This window comes from Gracilinanus agilis, chromosome 2 (genome assembly GCF_016433145.1).
Source record: "Gracilinanus agilis isolate LMUSP501 chromosome 2, AgileGrace, whole genome shotgun sequence".
Taxonomy (NCBI): domain Eukaryota; kingdom Metazoa; phylum Chordata; class Mammalia; order Didelphimorphia; family Didelphidae; genus Gracilinanus; species Gracilinanus agilis.
The window spans coordinates 393,439,774-393,466,671 of record NC_058131.1 but is presented as its reverse complement, the minus strand read 5'-3'; the positions used below and the strand labels follow the sequence as shown (position 1 = coordinate 393,466,671).

The window sequence follows — 26,898 nt, the reverse complement described above, 5'->3', positions numbered from 1 at the left end:
TTCTATTAATAAAAATCTACTGGAACAAGATTACCACAGTATCCAGTTTTTATTCAGCTGCTATTAGTTATAGCATAGTGAAATCACTATAAAAATTATCTACCGACAAAATACTACTTACTTTACATTTGGAAGCTTTTAAAAGGAATCAATTTTTAATTTAAAATTTAAGAGCAATATCTGTTGCTTGAATTTTAGTTAAGCATAATATTGCACGCCCTATGCCAGACTCCCTAAAATTTTTTAAGACATATCTTTATCATTTTTATGGCTGTCACTCCAAATAAAAGGACAAAAGACTTTTAAAAGTTCACCATCATGAGAGTAATATGGGCTGCCTATTATATCTATGTGACTAACAAGTTATTTCTTAAAATGCAAAGCAGCATTTTCTGGGCCATTACTCCAATTTAAAGTAAAAACAAGGTACTACATAATGTCAACCCAGCATGACTGTGCAGACAGTGGGTATTAAGAGGGGTAGTAGCCAAGTTAACGGGGGCAGGGAAACGAAAGGAAGGGGATTGAGAAATGGCCAAATACGAGAAAAGATTCAGAAATCGACAAAATTGCCAAAAAATTAAAACAAATAGTTTGTTTTTCCTCTAATTGAATTACTATCAGATTTTCTTCTAGGACATTTAAGATCATGGTTAATTTGTAGAAAAAAGTTACTAACAAGTCAAAAAATATGTAACTTGAGAATAGGCAAGATTTAAAAACAAGTTACATGTAGACTGATGACTACTGTTAAAAAGCTGTTTCTCAACCAAAAAAATTTAAGTCTATTAAAATAAGTCAGACCGACACTAACATCTCACACGTTAGCAACCAATTCCATGTCTAATGCTCCAAGTTGGCATTCATACAGGCAAACAAAGGTAAACATTTGCAGCTAGAGCTTAAAAATTCCAAACATTGTGATGGCTTAATAAAACAATGGGAATCTTGATTCCAATTAAAAAAAAAAATAATGTACAGTTGTCCTGCAGTTGAGAATTTCTATCAGAACACAGCATGCTTAGTGCATTGCCAATGCTGCCTGTCTGCCCGAGCTGAACATTGAATCGGTAAATTAAGCAATTCACTCAACAAAACTAATCATTGAAGAGAAATTTTCTATACGATTACATGGTTTTTGACTGCAATCATGCATCACTAAGACCCACTCACCATATAAGTTCAACAGCTCTCAGAAATCCCAAAGTATGAAAGTGATTTTATGGCATAATAATTTCACTCTTCTGAATTATTTTTTAAAACCCTCCCAACTTAGCACCTGGGCAAATTGTAATATACAAATAAAATTGTCAGTTACTTCTGAAATAGGCTCAAGGTAGGACTTTCATAGCCACAGATTCAGGGGCTAAAGAATAATGATAACCAACCATGCTCAGTCAGCAAACTTTAATGCCTTAATGACATTGATGGGTCAATAGCTTCAGGGCTGGTGCAAACACATGTCAGGAAATCCAAAATTCAGAGCCAAAAAGTTAACACCAGATTTTAATATTTACAAAAATATATTGGGGGTAAGGAGACCAGGGACGAGGAGTTTCACTATTATATAATAAGTGAAAGGTGGACATAGTAGTTCAAAAGTGAAACAACACAGGCAACTAGATTTCTTTATAGAGCATTTGGACTTTTAGATTAAAATATCTCCATATGGGGGACTAATGAACCTTTCTCTTGGCTTGAAGGAGTTGGAAAACAATAAAGTTAACAAGTTAGGAGTTAACATGATTTGGTCTTGTGGCACAATCTTTATAAGCAATTACAAACAGTTAAATTAAGTGCTATGAATTTATTTTAAAATCAAATTTTATCAGATTAAAGATATGCTTTGTTCTTTCATGCAAAGAACACTGGACTAACCTTATTACAGTGACGCCCAATACCCATTAGGAAATTATCAGGTTTAATGTCTCTGTGTATAAAATTCTTTGTATGCACAAATTCAATTCTACTGATCATCTGAAAAAACAAAAAACAAAAAAGAACTGAGTTAAAATAAAAGAACAAATAAGTTATAAACAAATTGGTCTGTCCAAAAAGTTTATAATTACTGTAAGGTTTTCCCTGAATCCCCCCCCTTCACCAACCTCTTTTAGGTCCCAAGAACAGTATTTTACAAAATTATACAAATAAAGGGACCACACAACATTTCTGAAAAACGTCACCACTTAACAGTGGTCCAAAAGTCCTTAAAAAGTACAATTTAGTAAGTGTATTTAGGCAGCTCAGTGTAATAATCAGGCCTGGAGATGGAAGTCTTAGGTTCAAATCTGGATCAGATACTTCCCAGCTGTATGGTCCTGAGAAAGTCACTTAATCCCAAATGCCTAGCCCATATCTCTTTTCTGCCTTGGAATCAATACTTAGTATTGATAATAAGACAAAAGACAAGGGTTTTAAAAAAAGTACAGTATATCAACTGTCAATAGATCCAAGGCTAGTATCTTTTTCTATTAACAGTTCATAAGAACATAAAAGAAATCTCTTTGTGGTAATAACAAAGACATGAAGCTACTGTATCATAAAATGACATCTATAACCCCTTAATTTTTGTGAGACACCCCCCCCATGTGGTGAAAGTGAGGGAGAAAGGAGAAAAAAGGAATTGGGGAGGGGGAGAAAGAAAGTTCATAGGCATATATAGTAGTTTTCTGTTTTGTTTCATATTATTTCCATAAATGTACTCTCCCATCCCAGTCTAATTGTCATGCTAACTATTCCCCAAACATGACATTCCACCTACCATTTCCATGCCTTTGCCCAAATGGCTGAATTACATTCCCTTCTACTTCTGCCTCTTCCTGACAGGACCTCCTACAAAGCACAGTTCTAGTGCTTCTTCATATAAAAAGTCCTTTCTTGGACTTCATAGTTACTAGAACACTCTTCATCTTGAAAATACTTTGCATATCCTTTATTCTTTTTTGTATATATGTTATAGCTCCCAATACAAGGTCAGTCTAAAAGGCTGGGGTTTCCATTACTAAGTTTATATCAGAAAGACCCAACAGTTTAGAATAGAGCAATTCTTTTGTTACTTCCTAGTTGGGATATCTCCAGTTTCTATTTTTCATTTGCAAATGTCTTAGGTTTTTTAAACTATAGGTGTAGATACTCTCCTACTCTTGCCATTAAATCTTGCCACAAATATCCCTGAAACTAAGTGCTAAAAATGAAGAAAACTCTTTAATAATTACCTTTTGAGTACAAAGAGTTAGGCATTATATAATGATATTATTCCTTTGACCTAACTCTTCCCTATCAAAGGAAATATGCTATCACATTCACTTCTTAAAAACTCCAATTGTTGGTATATTAGTCAAATGGTAGACAAATTATAATTATAGATATTTACTTATAAGTTTATGTGATGATGTTTATCTTTAATACTGTGTCAATAACCATAATTATTTTTACTCAGGACTGTCTCTAAAATACAAACATACTTGAATTCATAAAATGTTTAAAAAAACAAAACTATTAATCTACTGGGAGGTCCCTAATAAGATCTCTGAAAGGTAAAGAGTATACTAGAAAAAACATTTGATTTGTATCAGAAGACACTGGCCTTTTGTCATACATCATCTTGGCTCCCCCCAATCCCTTATTATCTCTGATTTTATACAAGTTACAACCTCTCTACACTTCCATTTCTTCATCTGTAAAATAAAATGTTGAGGCCACTTTAATGTCTACCTTGTTTTTCAAACTTATTTATTCTGAACTTATGGAATGTGCAATTTTTACCATTCTCAGAGGATTGTATGAAAAGGAAATGAGAATGAGCATAAAAGCTTATAAACAGTAAAGTACTCTGGAAATATAAATTATCACTCAATTTCACAAGTCTAATCTCAAAACAACTATTATGGGGGTAGCTATGGGTGGCACAGTGGATTGAGAGCCAGGTCTAGAGACGGGAGGTCGTAGGTTCAAATCTGACACTTCCCAGCTGTGTGACCCTGGGCAAGTCACTTGAACCCCATTGCCTAGCCCTTACCACTCTTCTGCCTTGGAACTAATACATAGTATTGATCCCAAGACGGAAAGTAAGGGTTTGGGGGAAAAAAAAAAACAAAAACAACCAAAACATAATTTTTTAAATTTAATCTGTAAATTAAAGTTTAATTTTTAGGATAAAAAAATTAGACATGCGACTACTGATTTAAAGAAATCTGTTTCCGTCCCCTTTTTTTCAAATTCAAAAGTTTTTAATTGTCCACTCATTTTACTTTGGGCCATCTCTAAAGAAAGCTGAAACATATCTTCTTATCTTCCCCAAACACATATAACTCTCCCTGAATAATTTCAATACATTTCTGTCTTTGATTTAAAGATCAAATGCCATTTTTATCTCTAATATCTATCTATAATCTGCCATACAATTTCCAACTGCTTTTTTTTTCAACACACTTTCCCTTCCCTCTTATAAACTCTTTTAACCCTGTCAACTATTATATTGCCCCCTTTCCCATTCTTTACTTCTCAATGAGTATACATACCTCTGAAAGAAGCTCCAAAATTGGGAAGTCCAAGAAAAAGCGCTTTAATTTTGTGTACTTCCCATTCTAAATAGGAAGAATTGTTTTAATCTGCACATAGCCACATTAATACCTGTAGTTTTGTTTTTGGGTGGAAGAGGGAAGGACCACTCCTGCCAACATCTTTAGAGACATCTTTTTAAGCCTTTTTGATAATAATTATCCAGAAAGAAGCTCGTATAGAACTTAGAATTACATAATGTTAAAAATCAGAGATTTTATATCTAAGTCCAACCTACTTAATTTATAGATGAGTGAAACCCAAAAACCAACTGGTCTCAAATTTTATGAATCACTAAGAGATTCCTGAGAAAATCTAAGATTTCAGACCAGTGCTCTATCATACTGCCCTCTTTTCTAACTCTCCAGCCTGACAAAAAGCTACAGAAGCATGACAGTAATAAAAAGACAATTTGGAATGAAATGCCCTTCTTGCTCCCAGTCTAAGAAAGAATAATAAAGAAACTAAGGCTACAAAAGTGAGTATCTGTTCCTTTCAGTCAGTTTGCTAAGCTCATTAAAAGAGAAATTACTTGTTGACTGGAAATTACCAGTTTCTTTTTTCATGCTGTGACAGATTTGGAAGAACAGCTTAAAATTTTACCAAGACCTTTGGGACATCTTATATAACTATAATTGTTTTCTACATGGTCAAATGGGATCATATTACAAATCATTGACATTTCAGAATTATGCAAAAATGCAGTTCCAATGTTACATACCTGGTCGGCTAACATAAGTACTGTTTTCATCGTGAACCTGCGAGAACAGAAATTGAAGAGGTCTTCAAGACTGGGTCCAAGAAGATCCATGACTAGAACATTATAGTCTTTTTCTTGACCATACCACCTGTAATAGATATAAAAAAAGTTTACTATGAAAAATTACTTTAAAATTTCCATTAATTAATTGTAGAGAAAGAATAATTTATATAAGCTTAGGAATAAAATTGTCTTCCATCATTTTTAAAAACCATCTCAATATGAAAAGAGGTAGGCAAGATATATAAAGAAGAACATCAGAGATCTGGGCTTCTCTTCCACTAATTACATTTATAAAGCATGATAGTGTTTGCAAAGTATTTTCCTCACAACCACCCGGATGAGGCAAAAAAAAAAAAAATTGCTAAGTATGACCCCAATTTACACATAAGGAAACAGACTCTGAAGGGCTATTTGCTCAGGATTCGCGGGATTGAATCTTAAGTCTTCTGACTTCAAGTGAAACATTTCTGTCACTATGACTTATTTATAAAATGAAAATACTTGGGGCAAATAGTAACTAATTTTAAGTTAAGGTCTTATTTCCTTGAACCTAAAAATTCAGTTTTTAGTTGAGACACAACTAAGAAATTCTTACAACAGTATCTGATTATTTCTTAAAATAAAATGCTATAAAAATGATTTAAGAGTTATTGCTCATAACAGTATTACCATTATAGCAGGAATTGGTATATATTAGACTAAATGAATTATTCCAAAAAATTACTTAAGTTCACCCAAGAACAGAAATAAACCCAACTATTCTTCTCCGTACCTATTTCAAATAAAAATGTATTGCCAAGTTGATGAATGAAATGTTTTAAGACAAAAAATTCTGCAAAAATGTTTCTAAAGTCAACAGGTCTCTAGGTTTTTAATGAAATTCCTATACATGTTGTTACTTGTTGATTTCATATTCCCAAATTATCGTTAATCTTATACACTAAGATCAGTTTCAGCATAGTACTTAGCACAAAGTAGAAACTCATGTGTTCATACAAACGGACCTATGACTTAGTAGGTAAATATTCAGAGGAAACCAAAGATAGAGGAAAATACATATAGTGACACACACAACTTTTTGTAGCAGCAAAGAACTGGAAGTCCTTCACAACTGTGGAATATGGTAAAGTTCTTCAAAGTAGTCCTTCAAAACCCTCACAAAGTCTCATTTATCTCAGCCTTTTCTAAATCACATGATTCTACAAGCACTAGCATTCCAATTTTTCCTTAATCCATTGTATTTTATCTTCCTTTTCAGTTCTGCTAAAGTATTTAATAGCATTATGCACCCCCTCTCCCTTATTTTTGCTTCAATGTAGAGAATTTCAGTTTTTTTTTTTCCTGTAGGCTAGCCTTAGATTATTCCGAACACTTAAAGTAATTTTGGCTCAAATTTCCTGATATAAGTCTTTCCTGATCCTTGATGCCTTCCAAGATTCTCTCCAATTTGTCCTGCGTATAACTTATTTGTATTGTATTATCACCCTCATTTGATACTAAATTCCTTTCTTGCAGCAAAGGTGACAGCTTCTGCCTTTATTTGCATCCCCAGTACTTAGTACAGAGCCTAGCAAATAGTGGGCACATAAGTGCTTATTGATTTTGCAAATAATTAAAAATTTTAGTACCAGAACTATATAGAAACTGGAGATAATTTATATCTGTCTTTTTTATGATTTCATGTCCTCCCAGACTAGAATGTAAGTGTTGTATGAGCAAGAGCAACCTCTTGTACTTCCCCACATCACCTAGAACCACACACTAGAACATGGTATCTCTGAAGTTTACTCTCAAGTCTCTTAATAATGAGTCCAAAAGAATGCAGATGAAACATACCACTAATTCCCTAACAGAGAAGAGATTAAATTTAAATTGGAATAAGTTGATTCTAATTAAGAGGAACGGAATGCAAGAGGACTTCAAGTTTACTCTCAAGCTCACTGTCTACAACATGAGGCATTTATCTCATTAATGGATAGATATAAAGAGAAATAAAATAAAGGTTACACTAATTATTCTTTGACTCAGCCATATCATTCCAGGCATACAATCCCATTGAAGTCAAAGACAAAAAGGTCCAATAAAATATACAACAAAACATTCAAAGCCCCACTTTTAGTATTGGAAAAAGGAAGGAAGGCTGTGTGTTTATTAACCGTGAAATGGTAGAACAACTGTGATGAATGAATGCAATGGTATACTAAAGAAGGCTGAATTTGGAGTAACAGGGTCCAATCATCTACCAATTTTTTGGCTTTGAGGCTGGACAAATCACATGCCTTAAGTTTGACTAGATGACCTCTCTAAGATCCTTGCCAGCTCTAAATATATCATCAATGAAGATGACTTAGGACAACTTGTCTAAAAACTGGTGGGCAGTAAAATAATCAGAAACAAAAGGCTGTATACACAAGAACAAATGAAATTATCATACACATTTCTTTCTTAGGGAGCTTAATTTTGCAGAACCAAATGTGTAACTTTGATTGTGGAGTAGGTGTGATGGTGGGGCCTCAATTAAAACTAGAATACAGAAAATAATACCAAAGCTCTCTAATCTATAAAACGAGGGTTGACTTCTTAAAATGCCTGGTACAGAGTGTATAATAGATGTGCCCTATAGGCAATTGCCTTGACTCCTCTGGGTCTCAAATTCAAAAGTTGTATCATCACAACTTAGGGGACCCTAGTTATCAATGCTCTCATTCTAACTATGATGAACCTGAACCCCACACATGTGAGATGACTTACCTAAAATATGAATTCGACTTCTAGCAAGATGGCTGAGATTTTGTCTAAGCTCCACCTAAGCCATTTCAAAATAGCTAGAAAGGCACCAAAATAAACTAAAAGAGAAAATTAATAAATTGCCTCACTGGTAGAAAAATAAAAAAACTCACAAGGTTGTCAAGATTAAATGCAAAGCACTTTGCTTACTGTGTGCCAAGTACTGTGGATACGAAATACACAGACTCTGCCCTCAAGTAGCTAATATGGCTGGAACATGAGAAGAGAAATGTTCTACAGTCTGGAAATAAGAGTTTGGAGGATTTTATCCCAGAGGTAACAGGGAACCTCTGAGAGCAAGTAAATACTCTAACAAACCTGGCTTTAGGAATAATGCTGATATCTGTGAAGAAGAGGGATATAGTAGATAGTAGATAAAGGCAGGCCATAGAAGAAAACTATTTAAAATATGGTGGTGGTAATTGAAGATTTTGTGAAGTTAGAATTGGCAAGACATAGCCAAATGACTGGGGATAAGGAAGAGGGGAAAGAGATGAAGGGAAAAGGAAAATGAGTTGATGATGATTATGAGGTTGAAAACTGGTTACTGTATAAGTGGTGCCTTAACCAAAAGTTTAGTCCCCTAAACCACCCCCAATTTCTTACATCTGTCAAACAGGGTTGTATGAAAGCACTTTTTTTCTCCAAGACAAAAAGCATTTTTTAAAACAAATCAGACCTTGTTGTTTATTGAAAAATGTAACATTGTTCCTGGTTTTCTATGTATCCCTCAGAAAACTCAACAATTATAACTCTCCCTACCTCAATTTCATGGGAAATTATCTCCTACTGTGAAATCCTCCCTGAATTCCCCTACTTATTAATGTCTCCTATGTCCCCAAATATAAAGTATTTAGGGCAGTTTTTCCCTTTTTATTCCCAGTTCCTAGAAAAAAAGAGTGCTTTACAAATAACTGATGCCTAACAAATATTTGCTGAATTTAATTTCTGATTTTTTTATTCTTGTTCATCTTAGCATCATTTACCCAAGTTACCTAAAATGAAAAATCATCTAAGAAAAATTTAAATCCACTCTTCCTTGCCATTACAACCTACTAAACATCTAACATCTAAATTCATATCTTTTCCATTCCTATACTAGTTCTGACAAGTATCTCTCCCATCAATCCTGGACTATTATTAATAGCTTCCTAACTAGTCTTCCTACCGCCAGTCTTTTCTTTTCAAATATGTTCAGTTCACCACCCTGTTAAAAAAAATTTACATAGTTCCTTTTATTCTCACAAGAAAAAAATATAAAATATTTAACTTGACATTCAGGGATCAACTAATATTTCCAAATATACCACTTACTACTACCTACCATATCATACTGCCCCACTCTGGTTGACTATTATTCAATTCTACTTCCAGTCTTCCTACCTGGCATGACCTGTTATTCATCCTTCATAGCCCAATTCAAGGCCCATTTTCTCTAGTAAAAAGTTCTTGGAACTAGACTTACTTTTTTATGTACTTCCAGTGACCCCATCTCAGTCTTGCCGCCTGGACCAGAGAGAAGACCCTTAAGAACTTAAAAGCTTCAGTTCAAGAACTCCCATCTTTAGCTCCACCTGTCTTGAATGGTGAGTGCTTCACACAAGTACACTCTTAACTAGGCCACTTCAGCTCATTTTACTCCTAAGGCTTCCTTCTTCTCTATGCACTTATCCCCACTTAATCACAATCAAATGAATATTGCCAATCTACCCCCCTATTGTTTCACTTACCATCTCCTTACTTTCCAAACCAAAACACCCACTAGATGGCATAGGCAATTAAATGGTTGAGAAATAAATTTTTTCCAAAACATTCCAACACATAGTAAGATGGAGGTCCTTCCACTGGTGTGATAGTATTTTAAACCATCTGCACCATCCTTTGATACTTACTGATATTGTGACTTTTTTTAAATCATTACATACAATGGTATGTAGAATTATTTGGGGCAACAAGTAAAATTTGACAGTTTCATTTGTGACAGCAATAGTCATGTTGTGTGGTAGAATTAGTGTTTATCCTTGACCAGTGAAAACTGTATCAAGTTGGTTTCCATGTCATACCAGTTTCACTGCCATCTTTTGCTGGACTTCTTACTCCAAGAAAATGTACAAAAGCTGCAGTGCTCTCATTCCCCAGTAGATAATTAGTTATAATTAAGATTATAATTAAGATAAGAACAGACAGTTTCCAAAAGAAATCCAAGCTACCAACAGCCAAATGAGAAATGTTCTAAAATCATTAAAAAGAAAAATTCAAATTAAAGTGTCTACTTTATACCTATCAGACTGGCAAAGACAACAGTAAGAGGAAAATGACAAACGTTGATGGGACTATGGGAAAATAGCTATCTTAGTGCACTGTTGGTAGAAATATGCATTGGTCGTTCTAAAAAATTGGGAATTATGCCCAGAAAGTTACCAAATTGCACATTTGATCCAGCAACATTGCAACTAGGAATATATCCTAAATCAAAGAAAGAAAAGGATGTATGTGTGAGAAAATATTTATAGCAGCTCCTTTCCTAAAAATTATTAATATTTACAGTAGAGTGATCATATAGAGTCTACATCCATAATCATCGACCCATGTGATCAAGGAAATGTTTTTCTTCTGTGTTTCTACTTCCACAGTTCTTTCTCTGGATGTGGATAGTGCTCTTTCTCATTAATCCCTCAGAATTGTCCTGGATCATTGCATTGCTGTATAGCATCTCTTTTCATGGTAGTCCCAAACTGGACCTTTATTGAGCAATGGCTAAGCATAATGTGGTACATGAATAATGGAATATTATTCTGCCAAATTAAGAAATTATGAAACGGACAATTTCTAAGGAAACTGGGAAGATCTTTATGAATGGATGTCAAGTGAAGACAATTTATACAATGATAACATTTTGGAGAAAAACTATGAAATACTTTAGATTCTGACTAACATTTTGGTAAACCATGAGTCCAAAAGAATGGAGATGAAACATACCACTAATTCCCTAACAGAGAAGTGATAACATTTAAAAGGGGGGTGTGTGTGTGTGTGAAGAGAGAGAGAAAGAGAGAGAGAGAGAGAGAGAGAGAGAGAGAGAGAGAGAGAGAGAGAGAGAGAGGGTCAATGTGGGAATTTTCTGTTTGACTATGCAGCTTTGCATTGAAAGCTGTGTGTATGCTTTCTTTTTAAATTTGCTCAAAAGGGTTATCGATAAGGACAAATTAACTTTAAAATCAACTGTTGCCTTTTTTAAAATTAAATTTTTTAAATTTAAAAACATTTAAAATTGCAGTCCTCAAAAAGCACACTACTTTGAGTGTTAATGCTACTGTAGCAACTGCTGAGGTGAAAAAAAAAAAAAAGTCACACGTTTAGAGAAACATGAAACGAACATAAATGGACCAAAGAGCAAAAGAAATCACGGTTAAAAAAAAAAACCAAACACCAAAATTAGATAAGCTACTGCTGCTAAACATACTAATAATTCCTCAGAAAACAAGCTAAGACATCCAAGAAGGACTTGGCAGGTGGGACTATTACTGATTCCTCTATAACAGTGATTCCCAAAGTGGGTGCCACTGCCCCCTGGGTGGGTGCTGCAGCGATCCAGGGAAGCGGTGATGGCCACAGGTGCATTTATCTTTCCTATTAATTGCTATTAAAATTTTTTAAAAATTAATTTCCCGGGGGCTAAGTAATATTTTTTCTGGAAAGGGAGTGGCAGGCCAAAAAAGTTTGGGAGCCACTGATCTAATCTATCCAACTTCATTTCTCCACAATTCCCAAATATAAAAACTTCCAACTTTAATGATAATGGTGTCTCCCTTTTATTCCCTTTACTCACAAAACTTGTACATTTCAAAAGCCACTTGTTATATGGAAAATTAGGGGATTGGATTAAATGTCTATAGTCCCTTCAAGTTCTATATCCAAGATTCCAAGATGTTGATCCAGTCATTACCACCTTGAGGATCACTGTACTGCCAAACAAATATTTATGTTCCAGTAATTGTACTAATTTCCTGACTCAGTTTTCTTCTCAGTTAAATAAGGGAGGAGGGTTTAGATTAGATCAGTAAGGCTTTTCCCTTTCTAATGCTATTCCTAAATTTCCTTTAAAATCTATTTCTCACTTTTTATTTCATCTATGAAAAATAGTTCATAATATTCTGGATGATCACACCTTATTTCTTAAGTCAAAAATATGGAAGACATTTTAATTGCTCCTTAGTAATTTGTGACTGTATGGTTATATCTACAACCAGACAGAGGCTAAAGTTAGGTGGATAAAGTCAAGAAGACTTGTGACCCCACCAGACATGTCGGTTAATCTGCTTCATTTTAATCATTTCTAAAATAGGGATAATAGTATCTATCTTCCAGAATAATTATAAATATTAAAAGATATATTTGTCAAGAGTTATGTTAATGCCATTAACAGAAAGTCTTCCATTTTTTTTTCTGGCTGCTACTTGCAAAATTGATGGATTGGCCAACATATGCTTTCCCAAAAATGAATGCACTTTTTTTCCTTGTTGATGAAAAAAATTGAAAATTTAACAAGGTTTATGATCACTTGTACAAAACTTAAACTGGTCAGTGGCCAAATTTCTCATCAACTCAAGGTGTGAAATTTAACCCCCTCAAAATTTATTAATAAAAAATATTTCCAACTTTTTTTTCCCCTGAAAAAGTGAGTAAAGTTATTGGTCTTTTAACTTTTTCTTTCTTTTATCAGGCAAGCAAGATAATAATCTGCACAGAATAATACCCTCTGAGATAGCAATGCTCCTATACTAGGCAAAGAAGACCAAAGAAAGGAAAAATTGCTACAAAACTGGGGTTAAGTGGCTTGTCTAGGATCACACAGCTAAGAAATATCTGAGATCATATTTGAACTCAGGATACTTTCCATCTCCAGGCCTGGTTCTATAACTGCTGAGCCATCTAAGCTTCTCCTGGAACAATATTTTCAATCCATACTGAACCTAGAGAGATATTCTGAAATTGCTATAGAAAATATACTATCTTCATTGTATAGGAAGTGACCGCTGCACCAGATATAACCTCAAACAACAACGTTTAGCTCCATTTCCCTCAACTTCTAGCAGGGAATATTACAAGGAGATATTAAAAAGTAGGTAACTTTCAGCTTTTTCAACTGTTTAAAAAAAAAAAACTTACTACTTCTAGAAATGACCAAAAAGTCTTCAAGATACAGAATCACATGGACTTCTCCAAAAATAAAGGCTAAAGCTTTTTGGACACACCAAAAAGGTATATGCACAGAGTAATGCCATAATTGCTTCCTTTCAATTAAGTCTTTAATAACAATTCTGCCCAAAAGAAGAAAATGAACTAGATCATGCCTTGTGTCAAAATTACTGTTTAAACTTGCTGTACAAACAACAGGAAGCATTCTCAAACCCTCACAAATGTCAGTTATTAGATCTATATAAGGAAGGTCTAAAACCAAGAGTAAGAAAATTACAGCACACCTGTTTTTTTGGTATGGCCAGTCACCTAAACTGGCTTTTACAAATTTCAATCCTTTTAATGTCTGGATTTGGTCTTGGCTAGTTTGCTAACTTCTGGTTTAAACTACACCTAATACACTCCCCCACAAATCACCTTCAAATAAACTTACATAAGTATCAGAAAGCTATCAATTTCCCAATTCTGCCAAGCAAGAACCAATCTTCAGGCCAAAAGTACTTTTGTTAATGAATTTTAAGGGGGTATTTTCAGTCAATGCTTAAAGAAATTAATTCAGATTTACTGGCAGATAATTATCTGTCACATCTATCATACAGCAACATTGCACTATAATGTCTAACCTATGCAACTGTACAGTCTAAAGTCCAAGGGTTTAACTAAATATCTTGGTAGACTTGAGTCAGAAATCTGGCTTCTTAAATACACAAAGGGGAACAAGTTGAGGGACTCATCAAACTGAGACAAATCTCTAAAGGCCTTTCCATCTGTAAAACACTTAGGATCATCCTAAATCCCAAGGAGTTAAGTATATTCATTCTTCCTAGCAAAGAGAAATTTATTATACAATTTTAACACACAAACCAATTGAATTGTAACATTTTTAGTTGGTGTTCAAAAATTATGTGGATTATCATTTGACTAATTTTCTTCCAACTGTTTGCTGACATAACTAAAGAAAACACAATGAATGACAACTGCAGATCTCTCTTAATCATCAGGATTCTTTGCAATTAATTATCAATGTTAGGGTTATTTTTCTTTCACAATAAAAATTACTAGTTATGATTAATATACAAATAACTTGTTTGCACCTTAAATTTCAGCACTGTATAATGCAAGTTTCTACCTGTCCTGGAATACAAATATTTAAGTTCTCTGAAATAGAATGTTAGCAATTGCAGGATTCCTGAATTAATTAGAACAGAAACTTGTTTTTTGGTGGGTTTTTTTTTTAAGGAAGTATTTGAGAACTTCATTCCTCCTGCCCATTACACTATGATAAAATGTTATTTCTTGAATAAGGCTTTAGTGTCCAACTTATCTGAAAGAATTATTCAGTGTGTCCCTAAGTTATAGTTGAAAATTCAAGTCATTCAAGTTTTATATCTATTTGTCTTCAACAAAATTCCACATCTCTTCATTTTATTTTTTAGTATGTCCATGAAGTAAACGACCCATAAAACAATCTATTAGAGAAATGGCAATAAAAACAACACAAAGTTTTAACAAAAAAGATAGAGATCTAAGAAGAGAATTTTCTGACTTCTAAATAATAGTTGTTCCATTTCATTATGCTGGTCCTTTCATAGTGACCTCCACCACCACCCAACAAGCAAATACAAGATGTCCCAAAAGTTTTAGCACATTTTAAAACTTTAGTAACGTCACAAGTTTACACTTCTTCAAAAGTACAAAAAAATTCAAAAAGTTAGTTATTTAAAATATTGATATGTTCTTATTAAAATTCAACAAATCAACTTCTTGAGCTACATATTGCTTTCATCAGCTATTGCTCGGTAACTGAAAAGACTGCATTTAATTCTAGCTATTAAGATCATCCAAAGGTTTTGATCCATATACAATTTTGATATAACTACAATAAATTATAATAGAAAGATCATAAGACAGAGGTGGCCAACCAAGAAGGTCTTCTTGACTGATCCATCTGAGAAAGTATTACACAGAAAATAAAACAAAAATTTTATTATTGGGGATGAGAAGCAGGAGAGATATGATGGGGGAGAAAATGAAGTCATCCACTAACTATCCCAATATTCCCATCCAAACAAATTTAAAATAATGCCTCAAACAGAATTTTGTAGTGGCAGAGTCAACAAAAAGCCAGAATAAGACATTTTCCCAGCATAAGACAACTTAAGAGATCAGCAAAAATGACAACAGGGTGGACACCAATTGGTAGCACACTCAACACAGTTGAATATAGGTTCTGGAGATAGCTGCAGCAAAAACTAATAGCTGTTCTCAGACCAGAGACAGAAAAAGTCTTAACAAGTGTTAAGAAAGATTACATGGGACTTGATGCTGACACCAAGTACAGCTGGCCTGGGTTACAAACTTGGGTGGAGAGAACTTGCGGGTCAGTCATATGGAAGCAGGGGACCCTGTCACAGTTCCAAAGCTCAAAAGAATTCTAGATATTGCAGCCACAGGGGAGCAGGGGCCCTCCCTGGGTAAAGATCAAAATGCAGAGCAGAAGAGCAGTGATCACATTACTTTGGAAGCATTGAAACTTGCAACTCTCCAGAACTAGCTCTGAAAACAGCAGCATAACATAAAGCCTGAAGCTCAAGACAGTGAGCTTCCTCATCCCTAAGATGAAGAGATACATTAATACAATTTTAAGTTGATACATTAATATCAAGTTCAAGTTCAAGATACAGGATGGAAAAATGAGCAAACAACAATAACAAAAGACCTTGACTGTTAAAAGCTACTATAGTGGCAAGGAACATCAAAACAAAATCAGAAGATGACAACAATGTGAAAAGAAGTATAAGAAAATGCCCAAAGAAAAATGTTTATTGGACCCAAGCCAAACAAGAATTCCTGGAAAAGTAAAATGGAAAAATTTGAGAAAGTAATGAGAATGATTCAAGAACATTACGAAGAGAGAATGTTTGGTAGAAGAGACACCAAAAAATACCACAGAAAAAATATCTTAAAAAAAAGAATTATCAAATGAAGGGAAAAAATTCTTATAAAGCAGAATAAGTCAAATGGAAAAAGCAATACGAAAATTCATTGAAAGAGTTCCTTAAAAGGTAGCACTGACCAAGGAAAAAGAGATACAAAAGCTCTCTAAAGAAAATAATTCCTTCAAAATTAGGATTGGGCAAGTGGAAACTTAATGACTCTATGGAGACCTAAGAAACAAAACAAAATTTAAGAAATTAAATAGAAAGAAATGTGAAATATATCTCATTGGAAAAAGTGATCTGGAAAACAGAACAACAGAGAGGAATTTTTAAATTGTTCAACTACCTAAAAGACATGATCAGAAGAACCTAGATATATTTAAAGAATTATCAAGAAAAATTGCCAGAATATCTTAGATCCACAGAGTCAAATAGAAATTGAAAAAACACACTGATCACTTCCTACAAGAGATCCAAAAATGAAAGCTTCCAGGAATATTATAGCCAAATTCCAGAGCTCAAGGCAAGAAGAAAACACTACAAACAGCCAGAAAGAAATAATTCAAATATTGTGGCACTAAAGTAAGGATTACATAAGACATAGCAGCTTCCATGTTAAAGAAGTGGTGGACTTAGAATATATTCTGCAAAGCAAAGGAGAGCTAGGATTACAACCAGGAACAACCTACATTAACCAAAACTGAGTATAATGCATCAGGGAGGGAAAATGGTTATTTAATGAAATAGAAGACTTTTAAACATTCCTAAATGAAAAGATCAGAATTTAGATGAAAGTTTGACATTCAAATTCAAGACTCAAGAAAAGCATAAAAAAGTAAACATGGAGAAGTAATCATAAGAGATTGGATAAGATTAAATTGTTAAATTCTTACATAGTAAGATAATGCATGTAATTCCTAAGAACTTTATCATTTTTAGGACAGTTAGAGGCAGTCCTCATGGAGAGGTCAAGGGATGGATCTCAAAAAAAAAAAAAAAATGAAGCAGGGAAAAGGAGGGATGCACTAGAAAAAGGGAGATAGGATAGGAAGAAAGGCAAAGTGCTCACATAAAAGAGGCGGGCAAAGAATTTTTACAGTGGAGGGGAAAATGAGAGTGGGGGATAGTAGGCAATGCCTGAACCTCATTCCTATTAGAAATGATAGCCACACTCACACCCACACAGGTATGTATGCATATAAACAGAAATTCTTCTCTCTCCCTCTTTCTCTCCCCTCTCAATTGGTTATAGAAATCTCTATATAGAGGAAATAAGAGGAGAAAAGCATAAAAGAAAGGAGAGGTAGAATGAATATAAAAGGACAGATTAAGAGAGGCAGGGGTCAGAAACAAAACAGATTTGAGGACATGCTAAAAAGAGAAGGCTAAAAAGAAGAAAACAAGATGGAAGGAAATATCGTTAATAATCATAAGTATGAAAGTGAATGGAATGACCTCATGTATCAAACAGCAGCAGACAGGAGAATGGATTAGAAACCAGAATACAATAATGTTGTTTTCATTAAGTGACATACTTGAAACAGATTTGTCTTAATGAGATGGAGATCTATTATTTCAGTTGAAGTAAAAAAAGGGAAAAGGGTAGCACAATCATGATCTCAGACAAAGCAAAAGCTTTCAAAATAAACTTAATTAAAAGTGATCATCAGGAGAGCTATAATTTGATAAAAAGTATCATAGACAATGAATATTAAAAATTTTTATAGCAAGTTCTTCTGATTAAGCCTTTGTTCACATATAATATAGAGAAGGGAGTTAAATTTTTTAAAAATAAGAGCTATTCCCCAGTTGATAAATTATAAAGGAATAAGAACCGGCAGTTTTTAGGAGAAGATATTAAAGCTATTTTTAGTCATATGAAAAATATGCTCTAAATCACTACTAATTGGAGAAATGCAAATTAAAACTCTGAAGTACCACCTCACACCTAACAGAAATGTCAAATGTTGAAAGAGATGACTAATGAACTGTTGGTGGAATTATATACTGGTCCAACCATTTTAGAGAACAATTTGGAACTATACCTAAAGGACTATAAAACTGTGCATACCCTCTGACCCAAAAATACAACTACTAGATCTGAATCCCAAAGAGATCACCACCACTCAACTCATCCCCTTAAAAAAAAAAAAGAAAGAAAAGGAAAGGGACCTATATGTGCAAAAATATTTATAGCAGTTCTTTTTGTGGTTGTAAAGAACTAGAAATTATGGGGAAGCCGATCAATTGGAGAATGACTGAATAAACATGTGCTTGTTTATGTACTATTATGCCCTAAGAAATGATGAAGATGGTTTCAGAAAAACATAAGACTATGTTACTGATCCAGGTGAAGTGAGCAGAACCAGAACTCTGAACGCAGCAAAAGAGATATTGCAATGTTGATTGACTTACTCAACTCAAAACAATGATCTAAAAAAAATTCCAAAAGACTCAAAGAAAAATGGTTATCAACCTCCAGAGAAAGAATTGATGAGCTCTGAATCCAACTGTAGTTTTCTCACCTTTTTTTTAATGCAATATGGCTAATATGGAAGTGTTTTGCATGATTTTGCATGAATAATTGATACATTGCTGCCTTCTCAGTGGGTAAGGAAGGAGTGGGGGATATTTGGAACTCCAAAGTTTTCTGTTTAATTTTAAATAATATTTCTTTTCTATTTTTTAAAATTCAATTCACAAAAGTAAAGAAATAAAAGAAATTTAAATAATTAAGCTTTAAATTATTTTAATTTGAAAAATTTTGTACAAGCTTCAAATAGTCTTCATAAACCATATATGTTTCCAGAGGAACAGCTAATATTTACTATGTGCAAAGCACTGTGCAAAAACCGGAGATACAGAAACTAGTCTCTGCCCTCAAGAAATGTACATTCTACTGAAGAACATACAATAGGAACACAGAAAAACACAAATAAAAAACTTACATAAGTAACTTAAAACAGGGGAAAAGTGCTACTCTAACTAAAAGAACCTGGGGGCTACTCAGGAGAAGTGTGTAGGAGGAGCATCTAAAATGTACTTGGAAGGTTAAATTCAGGATTTTCTAATTTGAGTGAATTCCAAACATAGGCAACCACTTGTGCAAAGGCACAGGAGATAAAATGTTATATAGGCCAGTCTGACTGGAATGGAAAGTGATAGAGAATAATATTAAATAAGTCTTTAAAAGTATGTGGAAAGTTTTATATGTTAGGTTGAAGATTTTGTTTTATATTAGAGGGAATAAGGCAATAAAGATTTTTTTTTTATTTGAGGGAGTTAGTTGTACCTTAAAAATATCGATTTGGCAGCTATACGAAGGATGAATTTGGAGAGGGAAATGATTAAAATGAAGGAAACCAATTATGATTTCAGTAGTACTATAAATGAGAAGTGATTAGTCTATGGAACAAAGTTCAAATTTCTATTCATTAAGCCCAATGATGATCTTTCACACAACCTAATTTGAGTATCATTAATTCCCTCCCCCAAAAGGACTGCAAGCTTTAAGAGGGAAAGGGGAACTTAGGGATCATCTAATCCAAAAGTCCTCAAACATTCTGGTCTCAGAACCTTTTTATACCCTTTAAAAATTATTCAGCATCTCAATGAGCTTTTGTTTACGTGGTTTTATTATCTATCAATATTTATCATTACCAAAAAACTAAGACTGACAAAAGTTTCAAATATCTTAATTTAAAATAGTCCATTACATGTCAATATAAATAACATACTTTTATGAAAAATGGCTCTTCTAAGAAATAAAAAAGTGTATTTAAAAGTCATGTTTTACATATCTTTTTGCATATTTCTTTAACACCCAGACTAACTAGAAAGACAATTGGACTGTGTTTTCCGTATTCAATCTGTTGTGACATGTTTGGAAGCATAGAAAGAAAATCTGGCCTCACACAGATAAATAGAAAAGGGAAATATTTTAATAGTCAATTAACATTTTAACATTTTGACCCTAAGGACCATCTGAAAGGGTCTGGAATAAGGGGGTAAAGGAAAAACATACTTTGAGAACCACTGATCTAGTTAACACCAATCCTACATTTTACAGATAAGTAAAAACGTGTGGGGGGGGGGAGGGGGAGGGAAGGGTGTTAAATAGTTGCATACTATTTAGAACCCAGGTCCTCCGACTCAAAATCTAATGCATTTTCCACTAAGAAAATATTGCCTTCTCTTTCTAGGTTCCATATTCAGAAACAAAACATTCTTCAATAATCTGATGTGCAAATTCATACTAAAACTTTGAGGGAAGATAAAAACTTACCAAAAAATTATCTTGTAAAATTAATAATGAAAAGACTTAGTATTTCAAAGGGTTTACTACTTCCATTGATAAAAATCATAACCACAATACAATTTAGTATGTAATCTTTAGGAATTGATATGGTCAACAAATCTCTCCCTCCTTTAGTCAAGCTGTAGAACACTACTCTAAAATTAACTAGGCTAATCTTCCCAGACATACACAGTCCATCACCTGGCCTCATTGGAAATCTCTTCATCCAGTTTATCAGAGCTCATTCTCCAGAGGCATAGCAATCAACAGCCCAGGGTCACCTCCACACAAAGAAGCTAAAAAAGTCATTCAGTCTAACAAAGTACATCCATTCACTTTACAATAGCTCACACATTTCCTCCTTTCAATTTAGAAAACATCCAGTCCTCTTATATTTGAACTTTATTTCCAATTCTCCACCCATAAAACAAGGTTCCAAAGATTGGCATATAACCAGATAATAACAGGTTCATACAAAAGCAAGATTTAAAAGCAGAAATTATTCCATCTTGGCTATTCATATAATGAGTACAAGTACAAATCCACCATAAAGTATCTAGATCTCCATGTTATCTTCTATTCACAGGACCACCATAATTTGTGTGTCACCTAGTCCTCCATTACCAAGCAAGCATAATGAGAATTCTGAAATTATTTATTCGTCAGATTACCAAAAAAAAAAAAAAATCACCTTTCATGGTATACGAATTAACAATAAAAATGAATTAACTTTCAAAGGGATCACAACTATATGAATTTAAAATTTTGAAAATACTTTATACTTCCAAATTTTCTCAAAGATTATGAAGTGTTGAATACAAAAGAAAATATAAATTTAAAAATGAAATTCTTTTTTATTCCCCACATCAGTTTTCATCAAAGATAAACAAGTGCTTTACAGACATTTAAATATGTTAGCTATTAGCCCATATTCTCAGATACTTAAGCAACTTGCCCAGGGTCATATAATATAGCTGAATTTTCAAATCTTCCTGACTTCAAGGTCCACTGCACCATCTAGCTGCCTTCTATTAATTTTCCCCAAAGACATCATTAAACATTTTAATTCCCCTCTAGCCAGTTCCAGCTAAGTTCCATCTAAACTAGAAATGGATCAGCAGATGGTCTTGTTCCTATAGGACTGTAAGTAGAAACAGAACATTATGGAAAAGGGAACTTTCAATCTTACATTTGAATTTTATCGGTTTCTTTCTCCCAAATGTAATAGTTGATTAATTTCAAAGGGGAACAAAGAATAATATCTTGTTTCTGCTCTCTAAAATGAAAGTATCTTTTGATTCTACAAAAGATTCCCTTCAAATTACACAATAATGACCCTAACAGAGGAAAGCGGATGTAGGCTAGCAATTTACAGATCACATTTAAAAGGTCATCCAAGGCCACCTCAAATGATCTATGGGATGCCAAAAATCATTGAAGTTAAAATTCATTAATTAAAAAAAGTGACTTCTGTGCTTTCTGAGTGAGAAGATATGTAAACACTAATAAAAAGTGTAGAATTTACAAAAGTCTGGAAATCACTATCCTGTTTAATTGAGCACTACATGAACAGCGTTAAAACAAAACATCTCAGAATCATAGAAAGGAAAAGGTCTTGACAGCAAAGTGAAGGCAAATCTTTCTTAAACCTTCCATTGAACCTCTAATGTTTTTTGTTTCATAACCACTAACCAACCTTACCAATTTTGTTTACTAAACCCCATTTCTCAGAAAAATATTCATATAACTTCAATTCCTATTCGTTATCAACTCAGATCTATCCCTCTGGAACCATAAACTCTTTTTAACAGTTCCTAAAATCTCTAAACCAAGGTAACCAGGTGGTAATTTCTCCCAGCCCCACCCTACTTAACTGCCGTGACTCCATAACCTTAATCAGTTGCTTGTTTATGGTACCTATCAACCTTTTGTCTTAAAAAAAACTAGATGGCAGGAATCATTTATGATTAAAGCCTGTATACATCACTAAAATTTGTATCAAAAAAGGTTCAATTGAGGTAGCCTAGCATCACAGAAAGAGTGAAGCATTTAGTCAGTTGGAAAGCCTGTGTTTGAATTCAGATCTAATAATATTCTATGCACCTTGTGAACTTTGGCAAGTTAACAATCACATTAGGTATCACTAATTTCTGTAAAATGAAGGAACTAGTAGACCAACTCAAAATCTGATACTGTGAACTCTACAAATATCTTTAACTTAAGATTATTAAATCATGAACCAATTTACGGAAACATCTAGTTTCAAGAATCTCATCTGAGAAAAATAAAGCCAGACTAAAAAATGTAATGCCAGATCCAAAATCCCACAATATCCTGAAAACTTCAAGAGAAAAGAAGGCCCCCATCACAATGAAGGGATCCCCTGTAGAATCTGAACAAGAGTTGCCCAATAGGTGTGTTGCAATTGCTCATGAAGGAAAGAGACATAGATGATAGCAGTTTTTGATGTTGGAGTTCAACTGTTATGTTTCAATTTTGTGTCCTAAGTGGAAATTTTGAATCATATTTTGGGTGAGAATTCCAGGAACTCTTAATCATGACTAACCAAACTACATTATTCAAATTTTTAAAAATCCTATTAAATTGGGCATGAAAATAAAAGAAATCAGAAAACCCTTTTCACTACTTTTTTTTTTCAAGGAAAAGAAATGGTAAATAGGATTCCCATTACTAGATTCCTATTCTGCATTTTAAAATTTCACTTTTCACCCTACACAATTAGGAAGGAGAAAAGGGATGTGACTAAATTTGTTTTGTTTTTCAGTTGTTCGCAGTCATGTCCCACTTTTCTTGATCCCAATTGTGGTTTCTTGGCAAGGAAGTGGCTTGCCATTTCCTCTTCCAGCTCATTTTACAGAGGAGGAAACTGAGGCAAATAAGATTAAGTGACTTGTCCAGGTAAGTGTCTGAAGTTACATTTTAACTCAAGTCTTCCTGAATCAGGCCCAGCACTCTATCCACCGTGCTATGTTTCAGGATTTAGATTTCTAGCTGGCAGGGACCCCAAAGATCAATTATTCAAATTCCTTCATATTTTTACACGTAAAGAAGAAAATCTCAAACCCAAAAATGATAAAGAACTGGCCAAAAAAACAAACAACAAAGCTCAAACTCCACCCTGCTGCTTTTACCTAAGAAAGCAGGCAAAGCAAATATGGGTTGCATTTCATAATAAAAACAATGACTACTTACCAATAAAAAACATTTTTTCTTTTTTTTTTTTATAAATGAGGATTAACAAAACTGGCTATTTAATTTTCTGGTACATATAGCCTCAGAATTAATATATATAATCAGATCATAATTACTTACTGATCATTAACTATAATGTACTCTGTAAATTTATGCTTTAAAAAAAACCTTGTCAGGGAACAGATATCATTTCATTCTTTGGATTTGGTCAAAAGGATCTTCTGATGAATCCCAAATCCACATTTTTGTTTTATAGTCAGATGAAGACGAATTAGATTTAACCAGCATTTCCACTGGAAGTTAGCCTAATATGCAGTTTTAACATAAAGATAATTCAACAGGTTAATTTATCAAGATGTTGAATGATGAGTAAGTTTTTCTTTTCAAGAAAACTAAACTAAATAAACTAAGTTGTTTGTGTCCAATTTGCATTGGAGAAAAAAGTAGTAATCTTCCTATCTTAAAGGCCATTTTGAAGGTAACTGATGAAATTAAAATGTGGAAAGAATAGCCATTATTATTGATATGGTCCAACCTGACAATTTCACACTGCATCTACTTCAGAGACCACAAATTAGTAATCATTCTGCCACTCCTAGAACTCCAAAGCTCTATTCTCCTCCTTTTCCAAGCACAATCCAGTTTAAAGAGATGAAGGAGTAACCAAGGAAGTAAGACTTGTCAAGCCAGTGAAAGAAAAGGGCAGGAAAATGGGGTTGAGTCACGTAGATCCGCCATTTTCTGAGCGGAGGAGGAAGACATGTTGGAACAAAAACACAACAAAAGAGCAGCCATTTCCCAATCCAGCTCCAATAGCAACCATAACCAGATGAGCCTGGTCACTGAACTGCACAGGCTAAAGGTTATAAGAAAATCAGACATAACACATACGAACAAGAGTCAACCTTTCCCCACAGGGATCAAAGCAATTGCTCTGTTAACTCAAAAGCACAAAAGATGCCTCAGTAAGGATTCCGCTAATCAGAAGAAAATAGAAATAAATTTTAGCCTTAAAAATCACACACGAAATTTAGTACAGAGATGAAGAGGGAATTAAAGGAAACTACCGTCCAAATATAGGTGCGCCAAAATACAGACACTTAAAAGATTATGACTCAAGACATTCCCGAACATATACACGCGGAAAGAAGTCCGATTCAGGTGTTCCCGTTAGATGCCCGGCTGCCCACTTTTTCCACACATTCTGCCCTCTAAGGCTCATCTGTTTCTTGGTTCTTACCGTATGTGGGGAATGCCAACCCCACCTTGAAGAATCTTATAGAGTTTGCTCTCATACAGCAACTGGGGATGCCTGGCCTTCTGAGATTCTAGCTTCACTGCCACTTCCTGTGGGGAAGAGAGGGGATGGTATCAACACCTCTAAGAGCAAGTTGTGGGAGGAAAGGGTTGGGGGGGGGGGGGAGTATTGGTACGAAATGTAGACTTTCCAATTCGAACAATCAAGTGAAATAGAGGAATTTCTTGTATTCATAAAATGAGGTAATCGACCTCAATAGAGCCGGAAGTTGTCCCCTGATGCACAATAAAAATTGCAATAACAATGGAATAATGGAAAAGGTTTCCCTTTAAATCAATGAAGTCTACATAAGATGATTTCATTGGTAGTCGTGGGAATCAAAAACTATCTTAAATGGAATTAACTAGAAAAGGAGGGAGGTTCCCAGAGGATATGTCCAAAAAACCCACTTGGTTATATATTAATCTATTTTTCTGGCATTTTTTTAAAGGTTGAAAAGAGATTAATAAGGCTGGGAAACGTAAATGTTATAGTCGTCACTCTCTCCAAAGCCTTAGCAAACGTTTCAACTCCATTTTCTACCTCTCAGGGAAAGGAAGGTTCATAAAGCTAAGCGAAAACTTAGGTAGGGCCTGGCCTCCGTCCGTCCTTTTCTCGCGAGGGCCGCGGACTAGGTACTCACGTAGCCGGGAAGGGTAGGGATTGTTCTCAGGATAAGTCGTTTGCTTTCCCCCACCCCCGCCCCGGGCCGAGGCGCCCCCAACCCCCAACACTAGCCGCGGGTGGTTACCTCGCCGTTGGTGACGTTGATGGCCAGGTAGATGTCCCCGAAGGAACCGGACCCGATCTTCCGCACCAGTTTATATTTCCCTCCGACAATGAATTCGTTCTTGGTGCCGCTGCTGCTCGCCATCCTGGCAGCAGGAGGGAGGAGACCGGGACCTAAGGGTCCCGGAACCAAGGGGGAAGGGAAAGGGACCAGACGGGTCTCACCCACCAGTCGCGAGCTTCCAGTGACCGAAGTTGGGGGCACTCAAGTTGTTTTTCTTTTTTTCAAAAAAAAATATTAAGAAAAGAGGCTCTTTCTCTGGGGGAAGACGACGCTGGGGAATCCCGAGGGTGTCCTGTCGCTGCTGCTGCTGCCGCCGCGCGAAATTCGGGCTTCTGCCTCCTCAGGCTCCCGGGAGGGTCGTGGGGCCAGGCCAGGCAGTTTCTCTCGGGTACCCTCTGCCAGCTAAAAGTCGCGCCCCCCGCAGTTTCGGGACGACGTCTTGAGCCGAAAGAGGCGCAGTGAGTGGGGATGGCCCACTTGCTGCCAGCGCCGCCGCCGGGTCCCGCCCGCTAAGACCGCGGTTACTCCGCCGAGGCCGCCATCTTGTTCCTCTGGCTACAGCCGACACAAAATGCCCCCAGCCCACAGAAGCCGCTTCTTCACGGCGCAAAGGACCCTGGGAAGGGGATCGCCGGGCGCGAGACTCCGTGGGTAACGAGAGGAAGAAACAAGATTGGTGTGAGGCTCGTCTCACGCCGGTAGCGTCAGCCCGTCGCCAGAGGGTTTGCGCATGGGCGTAACTCAGACTGAAGCGGGGGGGAGGGGCCGGAGAAAGCACAAGGCGCATGCGCACTGCCTCTTCGGCAAGCACTAGGGCGTTTGCCCTAGGCCTAGGGAGTCGTGGTTGATGCGGCAGCTACAGCCACCTAGGTTGGTTTCTGTCGTTAGTCATGGACGGTTCCCAGCTAGCCTTGCTCCCTCCCTTTTCTCGGTCGTGAGCTCAAGCCCCGTAAGGTGGGCATGACCCATTCAGGCTCCCTCAGCAGCGACAAGTAGAAGGCTCACGCCGTGGTGCTTGGTTGGCGCAGCACCCCTCCCCTACCCCCCGCG

At 35.4% G+C, this 26,898-nt stretch overlaps 1 protein-coding gene across 5 annotated transcripts in view; it reads right to left on the bottom strand.

The window, feature by feature from the left end:
- Nucleotides 1-26,424, bottom strand: part of CSNK1A1 (casein kinase 1 alpha 1) — a 53,228-nt gene extending 26,804 nt beyond the window's left edge. For 2 of the 5 annotated variants that reach the window (XM_044664508.1, XM_044664507.1), the window contains exons 1-4: nt 25,807-26,424; nt 24,999-25,105; nt 5,282-5,408; nt 1,879-1,977 (exon numbers count right to left, since the gene is read on the bottom strand). In XM_044664508.1, the coding sequence (XP_044520443.1) occupies nt 1,879-1,977; nt 5,282-5,408; nt 24,999-25,105; nt 25,807-25,929 (456 nt within the window). In that variant the 5' untranslated portion in view covers nt 25,930-26,424. The remainder of the gene's footprint in view (nt 1-1,878; nt 1,978-5,281; nt 5,409-24,998; nt 25,106-25,806) is intronic. The other 3 variants (XM_044664506.1, XM_044664511.1, XM_044664509.1) reach the window with 3 other exon arrangements.
- Between the last annotated feature and the right edge of the window lie 474 nt (nt 26,425-26,898).